Source organism: Lithobates pipiens, unplaced genomic scaffold (assembly GCF_037356315.1).
Source record: "Lithobates pipiens isolate NorthernLeopardFrog02 unplaced genomic scaffold, aLitPip1_a1.2 Scaffold_3, whole genome shotgun sequence".
NCBI lineage: Eukaryota > Metazoa > Chordata > Amphibia > Anura > Ranidae > Lithobates > Lithobates pipiens.
The window spans coordinates 48,741,891-48,764,726 of NW_027507790.1; the positions used below are offsets into that span (position 1 = coordinate 48,741,891).

A 22,836-nucleotide genomic window follows, 5' to 3' on the forward strand; every position below is an offset into this window, starting at 1 on the left:
GTCTTTGACCAGCAAAATGGTCCGGTCTGTAAGTGGTTAAAGAAGAAAGTTCCTCCTTTTCATGTTAAAGCGCACTCAACCAGGGTGATCAGTGCCTCTTGGGCGGTGCATCATCAGGCCTCTATGGCTCAGATCTGTAAGGCCGCAACTTGGTCTGCAGTTCATACATTTACCAGATTTTATCAAATCGATGTTTAAAGGTCATGAGGATATTGCCTTTGGAGGCAGTGTACTGCAGGCTGCAGTATAAGTTCTCTGGCCTCTCTTTTGCCCTACTTTTTTGTCTCCCTCCCTTCAGTCCCTTTATATATTTATATTTATATTTATATATATATATATATATATATATATATATATATATATATATATATATATATATATATATATATTATGCAGAAGTTTAAGTACCCTGGCAGAATTTTATAATTGTCTCCATTGTTCAGAGAATATGAACAACACAACAACTTTTCTTTCATTCATGGTTTAGTGTTTGGCTTAAGCCATTTATCATCAGTCAACTGTGTTTACCCTTTTTAAATAATAATGACAACATAAACTACCCAAATGACCCTGACCGAAAGTTTACATACCCCAGTTCTTAATACCGCATATTGCCCCCTTTTAACATCATTGACAGCTTGAAGTCTTTTGTGGTATCTGTGGATGACGCTCTTTATCTTCTCGGGTGGTAAAGGTGCCCATTCCTCTGGGCAAAAAGCCTCCAGTTCCTGTAAATTCTTGGGCTGTCTTGCATGAACTGCACGTTTGAGATCGCCCCAGAGTGGATCAATGACATTGAAGGCACAGAGACTGAGATGGCCACTCCAGAACCTTCACTTCTGCTGTAGCCAATGACAGGTTGACTTGGACATGACAATGATCCAAAACACAATGCCAAGTATGTCCCGTGTACTGCTTCCTGGCTGATGAATGCAAATGTTCCTCCAGTATTTTTTGATGACATACTGCATTCATCTTATGAATTTTTACCAAACTTCCTGTGCTTTTGTAGCTCACACATCCCCAAAACATCAGCGATCCACCTCCCGTGTTTCACAGTAGGAAAGGTGTACCTTACATCATAGGCCTTGTTGACTCCTCTCCAAATGTAGCGTTTATGGTTGTGGCCAAAAAGCTAAATTTTGGTCTTATCACTCCAAATGACTTTGTGCCAGAAGGTTTTTGGCTTGTCTCTGTGCTGTTTGACGTATTGTGAGCGGGTTACTTTGTGGCATTTGCATAGTAATGGATTTCTTCTCGACCATGCAGTCCATCTTTCTTAAAGTGCCTCCTTATTGTGCATTTTGAAATAGCCACGCAACATGTTTTCAGAGATTCCTGTATTTCACCTGAAGTTTTTTTGTGGGTTTCTCTTTGCATCCTGAACAATTTTCCTAGCAGTTGACTGAAATTCTAGTTGGTCTACCCGACCGTGGTTTGGTTTTAACAGAACCCCCTCATTTTCCACTTCTTGCTTAGAGTTTGAACACTGCTGATTGGCATTCCCAATTCCTTGGATATCTTTTTATATCCCTTTCCTGTTTTACACAGTTCAACTACCTTCTGCAGATTCTTTGACAATTCTTTTGCTTTCCCCATGACTCAGAAGCCAGAAATATTAGTGCAGCACTGGATGAAAGATGCAAGGGTCTGTCCAGAAACGTATTTACCTTTTTTATACACACACTGTTTACAAGCAAACCAATCACCGGTGAGGATGGTTACCTTTTAATAACATGCACACAAGTTGTTTGGTTATCAGGCCAAAATCACCAGGGTATGTAAACTTTTGATCAGGGTCATTTGGATAGTTTATTTTGATTTAAAAATAGTAAACAGAGTTGATAATAAATGGCTTCAACCAAACACTTAACATGAGTGAAATTTTTTTTGTTATTCATATTCTCTGAAAAATTGCCATGAAAGAATACATTTTGCCAGGGTATGTAAACTTATGAGCACAACTCTGTGTGTGTGATATATGTATATGTGTGTGTGTGTGTGTGTGTGTGTGTGTGTATATGTACTGTACACTATGTACATGACTGACAGATTCAGATGTAGCAAGCAACTGACATTGCAGAGCAGGAACCTGCCCCTCTGTTACGGTCTCCCAGTTGCAATGATTTGCAGGCTCATTTGCAAAGAAATGCATGTTTTTATTTATTTTTTCTGCAAATGTGGGTGCATTTTATGTTTTTGCAAAAGGTGGGCTCTAAAAATTCCAACTTACAATTTTATAAGTTATTTTCTGATAGCTCCTGCACTAAAAAAAATCCTACTTGGTTCCCTGTTTGAGGGGCCTGTGAAGCTGTTTTTTGCCATAATTAACCCTGTCTATACTGTGCTGGCAGATTTCTTATCCGTTGTAAATTTGATTTGAACACTGCTTGTGCTAACATAAGGTAAAGCCTAATATACACTATATGTGTTTATTTATTTTTTTCCTTCAAACCAGCAAGCCTGAATGGAAAAAACTGAAGAGCTTGGATATACATCAGTGAAAGTGTTAAGTGCAAATAAATACCTGGTGCTCCTTCCAGGAATCCTGTAAGCTGATAACTTCCTGTACTCTCTGCCAGTGCTGCACTTCTTATTTATATCATTCTTGGCGATCACTGAGGACTAGGGATCCCTTCTCTCCTGTTAGAGAAGAGAAAAGGGGAAGTGTTCTGTAGTCATGTCTCGGGGTGACAGCGCTGCTCCTTCATAGAGTGCAATGAGTGAGAAATCACCCCAGCATAGAAAGTGTGTTACTGGCAGGGCCACTAGATGAAATTAAAACATGGAAAAAGAAAATGAATGCATCCACCACATATAAACAGGATAAACTGCTTTTCGATTTAATGCACTATTGCTTGCAGGTAGCAAGGTAGTTTCAGAAGATGTGTGACTACGTAATCTTAAATATATCCTATACAGAAAACCTGTCCATTTAAAAAAAAAAAAAAAAGGTAGGAAAAAAATGTCTATGACCTCTACAGTTCAAACTTTAGGGAGATAGGGTCATATGTACCTAAAAAGAGCGCTTCCCACTATTTTCTATAGGAAGTATAAAGTAATTCAAAAGTAGTCTGCTGAAGACATTTGCTACTCTTCTTACATCCATTTGAAATCCGTAATCTGTTGTGTAACCAAGCCAGTATGTCATAAGTAGAGTCTATACTACCAAACAAGATTTCTGACTTGATTCCTTTTACAGATTTAGGGCAAGTAGCTGGTACTTATAATAATTCTATGTGTGCAATTTCAGTTAAAAAAAAAAAAAAAAAATTTTATTGGTTCCTCACTAAATGTAAACATTTTGTTTATTTGTAGTGCTAAACTCAGATGCCTTATTCCAGCATTGCCTTACCTGTGTCCAAGGTATCAGCAGTCAGTGGCAAAAGCAGCTGCCTTCTCCACCTACTTCTGAACGCACGTTACACGTGTCTGTCCATGCAATCCGGAATACACGGAGGAAAATGGAGGACCGGCATATGATGCTGTTGGATTTTAATCAGCTTTTTGGAATTATGGTAAATATTAATGGCTGATTTCTTTGAGGTTAGTTTGACGTAATTAAGCTCCTCACCTCTGCTTGTATCTTGCTTGTTCATGATGATCTCGTTTTAACATCAACCAAGAAAGGCTCCAAGGTTGCAGAAAACTATAAAAAATCTAAGTTTATTGAAGGCTAAGTTCACTTTTTGGGAAAAATAAAAAAATGCCCATATGCAGAAAAAAAGTGCATTCATTATTTTATTTTTTCTCCCCTACTGGAGCCTACAAAGCATTGTACCTGTGATCAGTGAATGGAGGGTGTAATGTCAGGCTCCTGAAGACATTTCCTCCAGCTTTCTTGCCCATACCTCCTGTACAGACTTTCTATTTGAAAGCTTGAGGAAGTGTCAGTGGACTAAGGGCCCTCATCAGTGCCCTCGCAGTCCATTGAGAAGCTAAAGGCCATCTGCCACAATGGCAGATGGGACTTATAATTTATTCACAGATCACTGTGAATGAATGATGCAACGACAATTTTATAATGTGATGGTGGCTGCAGAGGAGAGGATCCCCTGCTCACTGTCACTGGGAAAGGGGTGATCAAGGCACAAGCTGGAATATGTTACATCCAAAATACAGGTGTTTGAGATAATTAGTTATATAATTAAAAAAATAAAAATCTTTAGAGTACCATGCTCTTCTCTTTTTTTTTTTTTTTTTTTTTTTTTTTATGGTGTAGGTTTTTTTTATTGTTTTTAATTAAACATTTTTTATTTCCACAAAAGTGTACAATTTTTCAATGCACAAACATTTTTCTTCAGTACAATCTTTCCACATATAACACATAGGTAACCCATAAAGTTCCTGGTCAATTAGAGAGACGGTTGCTATGTAGTAACACTTTTTTTTTTTTTTGAGCTTCAACATAATTTTTTCGATTTATTAATGCATGAAGAGCCTGGCATATGACTCTGGCCCAGCTGAAGAGCACATGACAGAGGGAGACATGTTCTACAGTGCTATACACGTGTCAGATGCATTAAGCCAGAGGTCCCAAACTTTGTTATATTTTGCAGGGCACCCTCTATTAATGTAGATTCATTTTTGTAGGGCAATGTGATGTTTACATCGAGTCTTCCAATCAGATAGTCTGGGGGTAGCCTGTCTCATTCAAAGTTTAGCGATTTGTTTTCCAGGCAGAAAATAGGGTCTCATGCATAAAAATGTTGGTGTATTTTTCAGTGTCTGGAAAAATACCCAGTAGGCACGGTTTGGGGTCTTATTCAGCGGGGACCCCATGTTGTCATGAAGGAAATCTATCACCTGTTTCCGGAATCCCTGCATGTATGGGCAGGACCACAGGAGGTGGTGGCATGTTCCTGTTTCTCGATTACATAATAGACACGTGGAAGGTTGTCCCTGATTAAATTTAGCCATTCTTGCAGGTGTGAGGTATGTAAGGTGTAGAATGTATATTGGGTTAATCTGTCAGATAGTTTGGGCGAGACAGCTTTGCATGTGTCCAGTGCCTCATTCCAGTCTTCGTCCTCTAGCGTCCCTAGGTCTTCTGCGCATCGTGTTTTTATATTCTAGGCCAGGGATAAGCATTTAGCGGACCTCCAGCTGTTGCAAAACTACAAGTCCCATCATGCCTCTGGGTGTCATGCTTGTGGCTGTCAGTCTTGCTATGCCTCATGGGACTTGTAGTGCTGCAACAGCTGGAGGTCCGATAATTGCATATCCCTGTTCTAGGCTATTTTTGTGGACTGAGTATGTATCATGTTATAGAATATTGATATTAATTTCTGGGGGACTTAATTTTTGACTACATCCATTATAGGATTGTGGGTGGGATTAGGTATTGATTCTGGGAATTGGGAGTGAGTAGCATGTCGGACTTGTAGAAATCAGAAAAACATGTGAATCGGGAAAGTGAATTCCTAGTTTTAATGCATTGAAAGTTTTCAATGTGTCAGCAGTGACTAAGTATGAGAGGAAATTCCGCTTCTACACGAAGCCTCCGAATCTGGCACAATCAACAGTTCTTGGAGTGCTCTATTATGCCATATGGGAGAGTAGTCGTATGGGTATGTCTAGTTTGACAGAGGCTGGTCTCTATATCTTTTTCTATAGTGGTTTAGGTGGGAGTTATGATCTCTTTTTGTAGTATTTTCAATGCCTGCTGCTATGGCGCAAATGGGGTCTGTTGTCAGTTGGGCCCAGGCAGGGCATAGCAGTAAAGTGAATGTCTTCCTGTCAGTCTGATCTATATGGAAAAATTGGGATAGTTGGGATTCTAAGTAGTATAGATTGAAGTCTGGTAAGGCCGTTCCGCCACATTAGTGGCGTTTGTAAATAGTTGCCATGCTAATTAGTGTCTATTTTTCCCCCAAAGGGATTGAGAACTACATCTATGGTTTTGAAATATTGCAGCAGTAGATATACAGGGGTGTGCCACTATATATATATATATATATATATATATATATATATATATATATATATATATATATATATATATATATATATATATATATATATATATATATATATATATATATATATATATATATATAGAATTTTAGTTATAAAGTGTCATTTTATTGAGGTCAATGCGAGCTAGTACCCCGAGAGGGAGGTGTGCCCATACTTGTGTTTTAGCTTTAATCGTTTTAGCTTTAATCAGGGCGAACAGTGGTTCCACATTTAGAGAGACATAATAGATTGGTGACCTAGTCACGCTCACTCCCAGGTATCTGATACCTATTAACTCGCTGTAGGGGTAATTGGGTCTGTAGTTCAGTGTGGGGAGCAAGATCACGTGGGATAATTTGTGCCAAAATGTTCAGTTGTTCTTAGGGCTTCAGACAGAGGGGCCTGAATCCGCTAGATATAGTTTGTCATCCGCGTACATGCTTATTTTTTATTTTTTTTCTAGATCACCTACGCGTAAGCCCTGTATTGCTGGGTTGCTTGTTTTTTCTCTCCTTTGTTCAGAGTTTGTCTAGACAAGAAAAGCTTTCTTCTAGATATCTCATATCGCAGCTGGTTAACCACTTCGCATCCAGGCCAATTCTGACATTTCTGTCCTACATGTAAAATTCATCATTTTTTTTGCTAGAAAATTACATAGAACCCCCAAACATATATATATATATATATATATATATATATATATATATATATATATATATATATATATATATATATATATATATATATATATATATATATATATATATTAGTGTTTTGTTTTCTTTTAGCAAAGACCCTAGAGAATACAATGGCGGTTGTTGCAACTTTTTATCTCGCACTGTATTTGCGCAGCAATTTTTCGAACACGTTTTTTTCAGAAAGTTTCATGCTTAAAAAAAAAAAACACTAAAGTTAGCCCAATTTTTTTGCATAATGTGATAGATGAAGATAAGCCGAGTAAATACCCAGCATGTCACGCTTCAAAATTGCACGCGCTCGTAGAATGGCGCCAAACTTTGGTATTTAAAAATCCCCATAGGCGTTGCTTTAAAAATTTTTACTGGTTACATGTTTTGTGTTACAGAGGACGTCTAGTGCTAGAATTATTGTTCTCGCTCTAACGTTCACGGCGATACCTCACATGTGTGGTTTGCACACAGTTTTCATATGTGGGCGGGACTTACGTATGCGTTCGCTTCTGCGTACGAGCTCACGGGGACGGGCGCTTTAATATTTTTATTTATTTTACTTTTTACTTTTTTTTTGACACTTTAAAAGTAATCAATTTTTTTATTTATTTTTTATTCCTATTACAAGGAATGTAAACATCCCTTGTAATAGGAATATGGCACGATCGGACCTATTTACAGTGAGATATGGGGTCAAGACCCCATATCTCACCTCTAGGCTGGGAAGCCTAAAATAAAAAAATACCATCCTGGCTTCCCAGCCAAATCGGCGCCGTTATTTTGAATGCAGAGGCCGGGCGTGACGTCATAACATCGCGTCCGGCCTCCGAACGATCATAGAGACTCCGGGGACCATCTGGTCCACCGGAAATCTCTATGGCATCCTCCGGGGGCCGGCGCATCCTGTGACCAACTCACAGACGGAAGCGGTGAGTCGGTAGAAGCACCGGAGGGAGGGGGGGGGGCGTCCCCTCCCACCTACCGTAAGAACGATCAAGCGGCGGAACAGCCGCTATGATCATTCTTATGGTTCAGGGAATCGCCGGCTGAAAATGCCGATATCTGAATGATGTCTGTGGCCTCAGGCATCATTCAGATATAACCACCAAAAGCCGAGCCTGTCCCTGGACGTCCTACCGGCGCAAAGTGGTTAACTACTCTAGATTGCAGTTTAAGGCGGGAGGCTTTATCATGAGTTAGGTCAGTCTCATACTGACGTTCTGCAAGGGAGAGCTCCTCTAGTACCTTATCTGCCTTTTCAGCTGTGGTTGTTTTAAGTCCATTAATTTGAGATATCAGAGTGGCCCTCACGTGGAGTTTGAGTCCCATATATTCGCAAATGAGATAGAGAGCGTTTTCCTGGAAGTATTTTTTCCATTCATCATCTGTGACCATAATGAGAGCCAAAAACCATTTAGTCTCCATGTCCTAGATGGTTTAACTATAGGGACAGCTAGTGTTATCCAGTACGAACTATGATCCGACAAGAGTCAAGGGCAGTGATGGCGAACCTTGGCACCCCAGATGTTTTGGAACTACATTTCCCATGATGCTCATGCACTCTACAGTGTAGTTGAGCATCATGGGAAATGTAGTTCCAAAACATCTGGGGTGCCAAGGTTCGCCATCACTGGTCTAGGGCATAAGGCCGCGTCTAGTAGGCGAGGCACTATTATCTGTGCCAGCAGGATAAAATGAGGGACATTGTGTTGTGGGTGGAAGAGAAGCATGAGTATGCTCTGGCGTTTGAGTGTTTGGTCCTCAACGAGTCAGCAAGATTGAAGGATGCTATCAATTTGGCAAATCTGGTGGCTGTACCAAGGACTAGGAGTCGAGGCAAGTTGGTTGTGCTCTGTCCAGGTTCTGGTTTAGGGTGGGTATTGAAGTCTCCCAGTGTCTGGGATCATTGGATGCTGTGCCATAAAGTCGAGTCCCTCTGTCAAGATTGTCATGCAAAATGGAGGTGGTACATAATAAGCCATTAGTAGAAACTGTTCACCATATATTTTAGCATGAATGAAAACATGGCGACCTTGCGGGTCCGAGCTCAGGTCACGCAACTCAAATTGCAAGGACTTGGTTATGAGCTATGACACCCCTCTTGCGTGTGTGGTATAGACTGATATGCCAAGCCAATCCAGGGGTGTTTAAGGGCAAGCTATAAGTGGCTGTCTATATGTGTCTCAACAAGGACTAGGATGTCTGCCCTTTGTTTTGTTTTTTAAAATGTAGAATAGGACGGCTGTGCGTTTTTTAACGTGGTCTCGTAATCCTCTAACGTTCCAAGTTAACTTCCCTGGCAGTATGATTATTTCAGATTTTAGGTGCTGAAAGAGGTACCATTATTTTGCCTGGAAATTTGGCGTTTTTATATTGTAGGCCTGTAATTCTTAGAAATAACTTGCTTAAATCTGTCCAAACAAGAGTCTAGTAATCAAAAACACTGAAATTTGCTCAGTTGTAGAATTGTCGCTGTCATTACTTTTAGTGTTTGATGAATTTCCCTACGAATCTCTATCGCTCAATTCTGCAAATGATTCTAATTTATTATCGCTGTTTTCTAGCTGGTCTAAAACCACGTTGGATGTAAACAGACATTTTTTTGGTTGCTATGGACAATCTCCAGTTTCCTGGCAGAAAGAATATTACTTATAATATAAAACTGCATGCAGGACACTGGACAAACCACTAGGGACAAAGGGGATGTGTAATTATTTGATACACTAATCTGTAATATTACACTATACTGTATCTATACTGTGGCGTTTTTTTTTTTTTTTTTTTTTTATTTTTTTTTACTTTTTGCATTTAGCCCCCAAACTCCATCCCCGTGCGTCGCAACGCTCGCAGGGAACGGAGCTCGGCACTGACCGAACGAGACATGTCGGCTCGCAAATCACAGAGGAGAGACATCGCAGGATCCAGGGGACAAGGTAAGTAAACCTCTATATCAGGGATATGCAATTAGCGGACCTCCAGCTGTTGCAGAACTACAAATCCCATGAGGCATAGCAAGACTCTAACAAGCATGACATCCAAAGGCAGAAGCATGATGGGACTTGTAGTTTTGCAACAGCTGGAGGTCTGTTAATTGCAGATCCCTGCTCTATATGGATCCTGCGATGCGATCCCGAGTCTGGCTTGGGGGTTACCGCTTTTGGTACGGAAATCTCACCCCGAGCCAGAATACCGCCAGGGAGGTTAAGAATTTCAGAGATGCCATGGTCTACTGTGATGTAGATAACAGAGGAATTTGATCATATAGTGCCATAATGTCGCACAAGAGGAGGTCATCACCCTATATAGCCCTCCAGATAGTAAAGCATATAGAATTAGACCGCATTGCATTCTGTAAATGATAGCATTTGTATTGGTTGCATTGTACTTTTGATATAACAATCCCCCTCCCTCCAACCCAGCCCAACACCGACCCCAACTGGTTTAGGCATGCTCCCATAACAACACATTAACTTGCGCGTGAAGTAGGTCAAACACTTCATTCAAGTAAAACCGTAACATAGAGAAAACCTTGGTCTGGGTCCTGAGTGAGAAAGGTTGGTGCACTAATACCGCTCTGGAATCAAACTTCGTAGGGCATATTGTGGTAAGGCTTGTGTGGCATGGTGGGGTAGATTCTAAGGTGAAGCTATACCCACGGTCCAGGTCTCTGATAGTGCAAGGAGGGCGAAACTTCACTGAGTAAGTCTTGCATATTGTCACACTTTTGTGACTCCCCTAGTAGTAGTTCTCCATATTGTAAAGGGGGATGTTTAAGCTGTTTGCAGCTTTGGCCTAAGTATTTGTGCAGTCCGGCCATAATGTTTTTAAGGTACACTTGCGAATGCCCAGACAAGATGGCGCTGGTTTAGGGTGTCTTTGATGGTTAGGTGGGTTGGTCACCGAATATTGTAATTCAGTTGATGGGTATGAAGGATAGGGCCGTTCCATTGCAACAATGGGTGGTGGGGGAGAAAACGAGAGGAATAGACGGCAGTTTGCAGACGGCAAACTGGAGATATTGAAAGAGAGGCCCGGTAGGAAGTCAACAGTACCCGACAAAAGTGGAGAGGCTTGTGGTCCCTGGTTGCAGTACACAGCCGTGTACTGTATATTGTAGGTAAATTGTTTGCTTTCCTGTTGGTTTCTTTGCTCTCTAGCCAGGCAATGGTGTCTTCAGGAGTTTCAAAGAAAGTCGCCATCGTCTTCTATGCAAAGGCATGCAGGGAACAGCATGGAATATTTAAAGTTTTTGATACGTATTGTGTTCAGTAAAACTTTGCCTGCACTTTTGTACTTCAATGGAAAAATCTGTGAAAATGGCCACCTTGACATTGCCAATGAGTATATTGCCTTTCACTTGTGCCATGCGTAGTGCATGGAGGGGCACCCTGTGGCGGCTGCCTGGCGGGCATGTGGTGTGCTCTTTCAACAGCAAATGTGGCTGAAAAGGCCTCTCTGCCATACGTTGTGATCATCAATTTTTCCAAGAATGTAGTTGGGTCTTTCCCCTCAGTCCCTTTATGACAGACCAATAAAGCGAAGGTTGTACCTACGGAGTCTGTTCTCCATGTCTTGTTTTGCACAGAGTTGATTGATCTGGTACTGCATGTGCTCGGATGAATTCTGTAATGGCGGGATCGCATCCTCCACCTCCCCTAATCTGGTCTCCGAGGTCTTAACCCGCTTCTTGAGCTTATGGAGGTCCTGTCGGACCAGGGAGATGTCCACCTTCACCTCCTCAATTTGTCATAAGGGTGGCTTGTAGTGCAGAGATGGCCTCCAATACTTTGTCTGTATCGGCTCCCGCCGTCTCTCTCTCTCCCCTCCGGCGTGCCTCTGCCATGTTCCTTCAGGTTGTCTTTCTCATATCTGTGATATTTTTCTAGCTTGGCAGTCGCATCCGACTTTGGTTTCGTCAGAGCCATGGCTGGTATAAAGAGGAGGCAGGTGTAACAGGCTGTGTGATGCTGATGTCATTATAGGGGGTGAGCTGGGCACTGGGGGACCAAGTAGGCTGGGGTTGAGTGTGGACACTGAAGGAGGGTGTAGTAAGATGGCCGCTGTGTATGGCACCAGGGATAAAACCGCAACCACTGCTTGCCTCTGATGGAGCTGGATGCCCACCAGAAACTGAGCCACAGAATAGCTGTACACTCCACAAATCTAGCCTTTATGGAAGAGTGGCAAGAAGAGAGCCATTGTTGAAAGAGAGCCATAAAAGTCCCATTTGCAGTTTGTGAGAAGCCATGTGGGGGACACAGTAAACGTGGAAGAAGGTGCTCTGGTCCGAGGAGACCAAAATTTCACTTTTTGGCCTGCAAGCAAAATGCTATGTGTGGCAGAAAACTAACACTGCACATCACCCTGAATACACCATCCCCAACTTGAGACATGGTTGCAGGAGCATCATGGTGTGGGGATGCTTTTCTTCAGAAGAGACAGCGAAGCTAGTCAGAGTTGATGAGAAGATGGATGTAGCCAGATCTTAGAAGAAAACCTGTTAGTCTGCAAAAGACTTGAGACTGGGGCAGAGGTTCTCCTTCCAGCAGGATAACAACCCTACACAGCCAGAGCTACAATGAAATGGTTTAGGTCAATGCATGTTCATGTGTTAGAATGGCCCAGTCAAAGTCCAGACCTAAATCCAATTGAGAATCTGTGGCAAGACTTGAAAATTGCTGTTCAGACACTCTCCCTCTAATCTGATACATTGCAAAATAGCTCAAAGAAGAATGGGCATAAATGTTCACTCTCTAGATGTGCAAAGCTGGTCGAGACATACCCAAAAAGACTTGCAGCTAAAGCTGGTTCTACAAAATATTGACTCTGAAAATGTGTCTGAATACAAATGCACGCCACACTTTTCAGATATTTTTATTGGTAAGAAATTCTGAAAAGTTTCCTTCTATTAAACAATTATGTGACACTTTGTTGGTCTAACAAATAAAACCACAATAAAATACACTTAGTTTTTGGTTGTAACATGACAAAATGTGGAAAATATCAAGAGGTATGAATACTTTTTCAAGTGTGTGTGTGATAGATAGATATATATATATATATATATATATATATATATATATATATATATATATATATATATATATATATATATATATACAGTGGTGTGAAAAAGTGTTTGCCCCCTTCCTCATTTCCTGTTCCTTTGCATGTTTGTCACACTTAAGTGTTTCGGAAAATCAAACCAATTTAAACAATAGTCAAGGACAACACAAGTAAACACAAAATGCAATTTGTAAATGAAGGTGTTTATTATTAAAGGTGAAAAAAAATCCAAACCATCATGGCCCTGTGTGAAAAAGTGATTGCCCCCCTTGTTAAAACATACTATAACTGTGGTTGTCCACACCTGAGTTCAATTTCTCTAGCCACACCCAGGCCTGATTATTGCCACACCTGTTCACAATCAAGGCATCACTTAAATAGGAGCTGCTTGACACAGTAAGGTCCACCAGAAGATCCTTAAAAGCTACACATCATGCCGAGACCCAAAGAAATTCAGGAACAATTGAGAAAGAAAGTAATTGAGATCTATCAGTCTGGAAAGGGTTATAAAGCCATTTCCAAAGCTTTGGGAATCCAGCGAACCACAGTGAGAGCCATTATCCACAAATGGCGAAGACATGGAACAGTGGTGGACCTTCCCAGGAGTGGCCGGCCGCCCAAAATTACCCCAAGAGCGCAGCGACGACTCATCCAAGAGGTCACAAAAGACCCCACAACAACGTCCAAGGAACTGCAGGCCTCACTTGCCTCAGTTAAGGTCAGCGTTCATGCCTCCACCATCAGGAAAAGACTGGGCAAAAATGGCCTGCATGGCAGAGTTCCAAGGAGAAAACCACTGCTGAGCAAAAAGAACATCAAAGCTCGTCTCAATTTCTCCACAACACATCTTGATGATCCCCAAGACTTTTGGGACAACATTCTGTGGACCGATGAGACAAAAGTGGAACTCTTTGGAAGGTGTGTGTCCAAGTATATCTGGCGTAGAAGGAACACTGCATTTCATAAAAAGAACATTATACCAACAGTAAAATATGGTGGTGGTAGTGTGATGGTCTGGGGCTGTTTTGCTGCTTCAGGACCTGGAAGACTTGCCGTGATAAAAGGAACTATGAATTCTGCTGTCTACCAAGAGATCCTGAAGGAGAATGTCCGACCATCTGTTCGTGTACTCAAGCTGAAACGAACTTGGGTTCTGCAGCAGGACAATGATCATAAACACACCAGCAAGTCCACCACTGAATGGCTGAAGAAAAACAAAATGAAGACTTTGTAGTGGCCTAGCCAAAGTCCTGACCTGAATCCTATTGAGATGTTGTGGTATGACCTTAAAAAGGCCGTTCATGCTCGAAAACCCTCTAATGTAACTGAATTAGGACAAATCTGCAAAGATGAGTGGGCCAAAATTCCTCCAGGACGCTGTAAAAGCCTCATTGCACGTTATCGCAAACGCTTGGTTGCAATTGTTGCTGCTAAGGGTGGCCCAACCAGTTATTAGGTTTAGGGGGCAATCACTTTTTCACACAGGGCCATGATGGTTTGGATTTTTTTTCACCTTTAATAATAAACACCTTCATTTACAAATTGCATTTTGTGTTTACTTGTGTTGTCCTTGACTATTGTTTAAATTGGTTTGATGTTCTGAAACACTTAAGTGTGACAAACATGCAAAGGAACAGGAAATGAGGAAGGGGGCAAACACTTTTTCACACCACTGTATGAGAGAGAGAGAGAGATATGGATATATAGATGGCTATTTTTCAAAACAGTGTATTTTGTCCCCTCTTATTTTTAAAATTTTTTTTTTATTCTTTCCACCGGTTTATTTATATTTACCACTGCATATAGATATTGAAGTTTTTTTTTTTTTTTTGTTCCCCCCCCCCCCCCCCCCCCCCCCCCCCCTCCTACTAACTAAATTGCACAGGTTTTCTTATGCCATTAATCAAAACCATAATCACCCAAATAATTATGAAAATATTCCTTAGTTGCAACCCTAGTATCAACTGTTGAATCCTGGTCACAGCAGTTCGATATATTTTTAAAATCTGGTCTCAGCTATTCGATTTTTATTTTTAGACTCTGGATCTATTTTTGGGTCCTGCTCTGAACTAGGGCTTAAGCTACTAATCAACCTAATCCATTCTAATCGATAATGAATATTGTAGACCTCTATTTTTATTATCAATTAGTTGGGCTTAATACAGAATGCATTGTTTGCTTCTATGAACCGTGTACTGAGCTGTATCTGTGCTGCACTGTGTATACTGACATTTATGAGCGGTGTGCTGCAGTATCTGATATTTGGTATGCAAACTTAAATTGATTGTAAAAGTCTTTTTTATTTATTTATTTATTTTCTATAGAAAGAATTTTTTTTTTTTTTAATACTTACCTGATCCTCCTCTTTTCTGGTCTCTCTTTGGTGCTCCTGGCCCCTCCCTCCTGCCGAGTGCCCCCACAGCAAGCAGCAAGTTTTATAAATTGATTTGCCTTTTTGATGAGTGAAATAAGTATTTGACCCCTTCACAAAACATGACTTGGTGGCAAAACCCCTGTTGGCAATCAGATGTCAGACGTTTCTTGTAGTTGGCCGTAGGGATGCACCGAATGGGTTTTTTGGTGCCGAAACCGATACCGAAAATGAAAAATACACTAGGCCGAAAACCGAAACCGATACCGAAAATGACTGTTTTTAAAAAATAATTTTATACAGGAGGTGGTCGGAGACTGGGGACATGGTACAGGGGGTGGTCGGAGACTGGGGACATGGCACAGGGGGTGGTCGGAGACTGGGGACATGGCACAGGGGGTGGTCGGAGACTGGGGACATGGCACAGGGGGTGGTCGGAGACTGGGGACATGGCACAGGGGGTGGTCGGAGACTGGGGACATGGCACAGGGGGTGGTCGGAGACTGGGGACATGGCACAGGGGGTGGTCGGAGACTGGGGACATGGCACAGGGGGTGGTCGGAGACTGGGGACATGGCACAGGGGGTGGTCGGAGACTGGGGACATGGCACAGGGGGTGGTCGGAGACTGGGGACATGGCACAGGGGGTGGTCGGAGACTGGGGACATGGCACAGGGGGTGGTCGGAGACTGGGGACATGGCTACAGGGGGTGGTCGGAGACTGGGGGCATGGCTACAGGGGGTGGCCGGAGACTGGGGGCATGGCTACAGGGGGTGGCCGGAGACTGGGGGCATGGCTACAGGGGGTGGCCGGAGACTGGGGGCATGGCTACAGGGGGTGGCCGGAGACTGGGGGCATGGCTACAGGGGGTGGCCGGAGACTGCGGGCATGCTACAGGAGATCAATGCAGCCTTTCTGTGCCCAGCAGCCTACCAGTGCCCGCCATGTAGCCTGCCTTTGCCTCACCAGTGCATATAAACATACACATATAAAAACGCGCGCACACACACACATATATAAACATACAACACACATACATATAAACATGCACACATCACACACACACTAACTATATATATATATATATATATATATATATATATATATATATATATATATATATATATATATATATATATATATATATATATATATATATATATATATATATTATATTACACACACAAATACAAACATGCACACATATAACACACAGGCATACAAATATATATATATATATAAGTCTTTTTTTTTTAATTGGCAGCTGCAGCTCTGTACATTAATCTCCATGCTGGGTACTGCACTCTAGGGGGAGGCAGAGAGCACAGCACACACTGCTAGACGCCTCTCCTTTGGTTTCACTTTCACAGTAAACATCGTGCCCGAACTCCTGCACAGCCGATTTACACATCGGCTGAGGAGACATGCAGCCACCGCTGTGGAGAGGGGGATTTTAGAGCGAGACCCCACAGGCTGACTGCAGCATAGGTGATGAGGGAGGGGAGGAAGAGAGCTAAAGACAGAATGACACCCCCCGTGATGGGCGGCACCGGGGGCGGGGCCAAGCCCTGCCCCATTTTTGGCACCAGTATCTGTGGAAATTCTCTTTAGGCTTTTTGCCGAAAGGGCCATTTTCGGCCGATATGTTTCGGCGGCCAAAATTTCGGTGCATCCCTAGTTGGCCGCTAGGTTTGCACACATCAAAGGTGGGATTTTGTCCCACTCCTCTTTGCAAAGCCTCTCCAAGTCGTTAAGGGTTCGTGGGCTGACGTTTGAAACCTTCCTCCACATATTTTTTATGGGATTAAGGTCTGAAGACTGGCTAGGCCACTCCAGGACCTTATTGTGCTTTTTCTTGAGCCACTCCTTTGTTGCCTTGGCTGTGTTTTTTGGGTCATTGTCATGGTGGAATACCCATTTTCAATGTCCTGGCTGAGAAGAGGAGGTTCTCGCCCAAGCTTTGACGGTACACGACCCTGTCCATTGTCCCTTTTTTTGATGCGGTGAAGTTGTCCTGTCTCCTTAGCAGAAAAACACCCCTAAGCATAATACTTTTATCTCCATGTTTGACGGTGGGGATGGTGTTCTTGGGGTCATAGGCAGCATTCCTCCTCCAAACACAGTGAGTAGAGTTGATGCCAAAGCGCTTGATTTTGGTCTCCTCTTACCACAACACTTTCACCCAGTTCTCTCTGAATTATTCAGATGTTCATTAGCAAACTTCAGAGGGGCCTGTACGTGTTCTTTCTTGAGCCAGGGGGACCTTGCGGGCGCTCCAGGATTTCAGTCCTTTGCGGCATAGTGTTACCAATTGTTTTATTGGTGACAATGGTCCCAGCTGCCTTGAGACCATTGGCAAGATTCTCCTGTGTAGTTCTGGGCCGATTCCTCAATTTTCATGATCATTGAAACTTCACGAGGTGAAAACTTACATGGAGCTCCAGACCGAGGGAGAGTGACGGTTATTTTCTGTTGTCACCCTCTCCCCAAGCTGCTTGACTATGGTCTTGTAGCCTATTCTAGCCCTGTGTAGGTCTACAATCATGTCACTGACATCCTTGGACAACTCTTTGGTATTGGCCATGGTGGAGAGATTGGAATCTAATTGCTTCTGTTGACAGGTGTCTTTTTTTATAAAGCTAACAAGCTGAGATTAGGAGCACTCCCTTTAAGAGAGTGCTCCTAATCTTCGCTTGTTACCTGTATAGAAGACCCCTGGGAGCCAGAAATCTTGCTGATAGGGGATCAAATACTTATTTCACTCATAAAAATGCAAATCAATTTATAACTTTTTTAAATGCATTTTGTGAATATTTTTGTTCTGTCTCCCATGTTTAACCTCCCTGGCGGTATTCCCGAGTCTGGCTCGGGCTGGACTTCTAGTACCGTTAGCGGTAACCCGAGCCAGACTTGGGGCTGCATCGCAGGATACAGGGAAAGTTACTTACCTTGTCCCCTGGATCCTGCGATGTCTCCCCGCTGTGTGTGTGCGAGCTGTCTCCTCGCTTGATTCACACAGTGCCGAGTTACGCCAGGCTCCGTTCCCTGCGACGTTGCGACACACAGGGACTGAGAACAGCACCAAATTCAAAAAAAGTTAAAACACAGTACATATACAGTACACTGCAATCTTACAGATTACAGTACTGTATAAAAAAATTACACATCCCCCTTTGTCTCTAGTGGTCTCTCCAGTGCCCTGCATGCACTTTTTTATATTATCAATACTGTTTTTTTTTTTTGTTTTTTTTGTTTTCTGCACGGAATTTGGAGATTGTCCATAGCAACCAAAAAGTGTCCCTTTTATGTCAAAAGTGGTTTTAGATCAGCTAGAAAACAGCGATAATAAATTAGAATCACTTGCAGAATTGAGCGATAATGATTTGTGGGGAAATTCTCGTCATCAAACACTAAATCTAATGACAGCAACATTCTGCAACTGAGCAAATGTCAGTGTTTTTGATTTGATTACATTATTGAATAATTTTTATTATAATAATATTATTATAATTTATAGCTATTTATTATATTATAATTTATGATAAATTTTTCAAACTTTCATACCCGGGATGTCTACTAGGTTTGGACAGATTTAAGTGAGTTATTTCTAAGAACTACAGGCCTACAATATAAAACGCCAAATTTCCATGCAAAATAATTGTACCGCTTTCAGCACCAAAAATCTGAAATAATCGTACCGCCAGGGAGGTTAAAATAAACCTACCATTAAAGTTTATAAATAAATAAAATAATGTGCTAAGTGTAACACAAAGCAAAAGAAAGTCTGAGTCAAGCAGGTGACACAAATATACATGAGTGTCTTGATTGTTGATACACCAATTGAAATCTTCCACCATGTGAAAAACCATCAATAAAGGATGTGCTCTTACCAGAGAGCATTGACCACCTATTACCAGGGAGGGGGGGTCAAAGATGCTCCATCGCCATTCGTAGGTCAACATACGGAAGACAGAAAAGATCATTCCATGCAGCCAATGAGAAAATTGCAGGTTCTCTTGCTCCAAGTGAACGCACCAAATGGCAAGAGATAAAACACCACAATCATTTCAAATCTCAACATTTAAAAGTAATGCACTTACATGCCAGCAGATAAAAACAGCGCGTGGAACCACTCCCATTAGACTAGCTTTTAAATAGATTTCTTCAGAATAGCAAAAGGTAGGACTCTATAACAGTTTGTTAAAATCTTTGTAATGTGCCCAGAGGGGAATTTTTCTCAACAAAAGCAGAGTTGCACTTTAAGGGAGAACAAAAGTGTGTTTTAATTGAGCACAATTTTTAAGCTACTGAGGAACTGAACTGTGGAAACTTTGCCCAAACAAGCAGGGGAAAAAACAATCCGCTTTGCCTACTGTTTCCCTGTAGCGTATAACTTCCTATTATGTAGACCATTCCTTCTTAAAGGGGTTGAAAAATCAGTGGTGCAGCTGCCCCCCAGAGCCCCCCTTTACTTGCCTGAACCTGGTCTTTCAAGCGATGGGGACAAGCACACCAGCTCCAACCAGTGTCTCGGTACCGATTGGATAGATTGTTGGCAGCACAGCCATTGGCTCCTGCTGCTGTCAATCAAATCCAATGATGTGGGGGCGAGTCCTGCTGTCTGTGTCAATAGACGCAGCAGCAAGATCACGGGAGAGCACCCTCACAAGTGCCCCAAGGGAGAACAGCACTCCTGGCTGCTCCTCTTCTCGAGTGCCCTGTTAGAGAGCCGCACCCCATAAGAGGAGAATCAGGGCCACTCTGTGCAAAACCAACTGCACAGAGGAGGAAAGTATGACATATTTGTTAAAAAAAATAAAAATAAAAACAACTTTTAGATATCCTTTAAACCTTCAGTATCCTTGTGAAGGCAGCCATCTTGTTTGAGGAGCAGGACTTGGCATTTCTAAACCCAGGACCCTGCCCTTATTATATCTGGTCTCCCATAGTACACAGAACATGGAGATGCAATTATTTTAGTAAATATAAACTGCTAAATACCTTTTCTCATCAGCATATAGAAGTCTTGTGACTTCTTTTATTTAGTGTCCAACCCAGCACTGCGTACACGCTTGTAGGAGGAGTTTTCATTAGTGATGCACTAAAATGAAATTTCTGGTGCCAAAATCGAAAACCACAAATTTTATAATTTTTTTTTTTTTTAATTGTATAATTTTTTTTTTTTTTTTTTTTATGTATTATAATTGACTTTTCTTTTTTGTTCATTGACGGACACAGCACTTCTAATCTTGACCTTAGGGTTATATCACAACCTTCAGGAGTAGGACAAGGCAGAAAAAAACCAAAAAACAAGCACAGCACTGCCTAGGGGCAGTCCTTACTGGTAGTAACTCCCCACTCTGCTACAGGCTGCTGGCACCTGTAGTCTTTAGTTTTTCTTTTTGGGTTGACGTAAGATTCTGCAATCAACTGCTGGGCTGGTGACAGGCTGGATATTATAGATCCTGGTAGTCTCCCCAGTCTGGCCACTGAGCGCGCGCAGACCTGAGCTCCACGCTGGGTCGGCCACGACAAGCCCCGCTCTGGACTGGGTCGGCCGGCGGGATAGACACCTCACAGGGACACACGTGACCAGGAACCTGACATTTGGGTCACGGTGTCGCCATGGCCAACAGCCATTCTGTTTTAGGCGGGAGGTGGATCTGTCTGCGGAGTGATACCTGGTAAGTGTGAGCTCCACCGGCCCGGTACAGGCGCAGGGTGGTCAGTTTTGGGGTATTTCATCCTCTCTCCCCCGTCCCCTCGGCTACGCTGCTGGTTTACCTGACTTTGGTGGGATCCCCTCTGGGCGGTCTCTGGGGGTGCGGGGGAAGGGGATGGCAGGCGCCTGCCTCCTCGTGTTAATAGCCGCTGTCTCTCTGGGGACAGGCGCCATGGCCATGTTTTTTGTAGCCGCTGCAGGCATTTTCCTGTGGTCTCAGTGCATTCAGGCTCTATGGAAGCGTGGCCGACGGCCATTTTCTTGTAGCCTCGTGGGGAGTTCTCTGCTGGTCCTCTAGCGCTAGTCTCTGCATTTGAAGCCAGGCAACAGTGCGGATCTCCTCCTCGTCGTTTGTCCCATTTACGGAGGAGGGACAGCACAGCACTGCTCCTCGTAGGTCAAGGTGGCGAGTCCTTTCTGCGGTTCCCCCAATCTGCGACAGCTAGGGGGGTGGTCTACCTTTCTCTCTAGTGGGCGTTCGGTCCCTGGTATTGTCCCGTCGAGTGTGTGATGCTATGACATATGGGGTGTATTGATGTCGCGCTATTCTTATTAAATTATAAATCAAGGGACTATCTATGAATCTTCTTAATCTGCCTTACTTGAAACAAGGTTAATCTCTCAATAATAAACAAATAGTTCAAGAGATACGGTATTCAAATGTACAAGAAACTCTTGATATTCATGTTACCATAAATTGCTAACAATTGCAGTGCAACCATATATAAAGGAAAAAATTCAACATAAATCACATTCAATGTGTAAAGTGGCAAAAAAATTTAAAAATATAAAGTGCACGGTGACAATCCAAAGTTAATAAACACCCAGCGGTGTTCATGTGTAATCAAGATATAATAGTGTTGAATACTATATATCAGTGATGGCAAACCTTGGCACCCCAGATGTTTTGGAACTACATTACCCATGATGCTCCACTACACTGCAGTGTGCAACAGCATCATGGAAAATGTAGTTCCAAAACATCTGGGGTGCCAAGGTTCACCATCACTGCTATATATCAAATATAAAGCTAGAGCATAATATGGTGCCAATTATAGGAAAAAATATAATGGTAAAAAATAAACACACTACAGAGACAACCTGTGCGTATAAAACACTTCCAGTGCTATAATTTATATGTCCATCTGTATATATGAATAAAATTCAATTTAACGTGAAAAGATAGAATGAAAAAAGTGCTCATTTGACAGGTGCAAATAATAAAATGTACAAATAAACAAAATGGGGTCTAATCTATAAAAGATGTGTATAAAAACCCAGATATTAATAAAAATTAATTTCAAAATTAATAAACACACTACAGAGCCAATTGAAAATTAATGAACACTACCGAGCTAAAAAAAACCTCGGAGTGTGTATAGGAATTTTCCTAAAAAACAATAATTTTCAATAAGATTAAAAACAAAATAAAAAAAATAAAAGAAAAAACAGTCTCTTTAACCACTTGCTTACTGGGCACTTAAACCCCCCTCAGTCCCAGACCAATTTTCAGCTTTCAGCGCTGATGCACTTTGAGTGACAATTGCGCGGTCATACAACACTGTACCCAAATGAAATTTTTATCATTTTTTTCCCACAAATAGAGCTTTCTTTTGGTGGTATTTAGTTACAGCTCGGAGTTTTATTTTTTGCTAAACAAAAAAAGATGCAAAAAAAAAAAAAATCATGTTTTAATAGTTTGTTATAAAATTTTGCAAACGGGTCATTTTTCTCCTTCATTGAAGTGCGCTGATTAGGCGGCACTGATAGGCTGCATTGGTGGGCACTGATGGGCTGCATTGGTGGGCACTGATGGGCTGCATTGGTGGGCACTGATGGGCTGCATTGGTGGGCACTGATGGGCTGCATTGGTGGGCACTGATGGGCTGCATTGGTGGGCACTGATAGGCTGCACTGGTGGGCACTGATAGGCATAGTTAAGGCGGCACTAATAGGCACAGATAAGGCGGCACCGATGGGCACAGATAAGGCGGCACTGATGGGCAAAGATGGGCACAGATAAGATGGC

At 42.2% G+C, this 22,836-nt stretch overlaps 1 protein-coding gene across 2 annotated transcripts in view; it reads left to right on the forward strand.

Moving 5' to 3' along the window:
* Positions 1 to 22,836, forward strand: part of PPM1F (protein phosphatase, Mg2+/Mn2+ dependent 1F) — a 134,954-nt gene that overhangs the window by 31,723 nt on the left and 80,395 nt on the right. For both annotated transcript variants that reach the window (XM_077461639.1, XM_077461638.1), the window contains exon 3: positions 3,319 to 3,518. In XM_077461639.1, the coding sequence (XP_077317765.1) occupies positions 3,319 to 3,518 (200 nt within the window). The remainder of the gene's footprint in view (positions 1 to 3,318; positions 3,519 to 22,836) is intronic.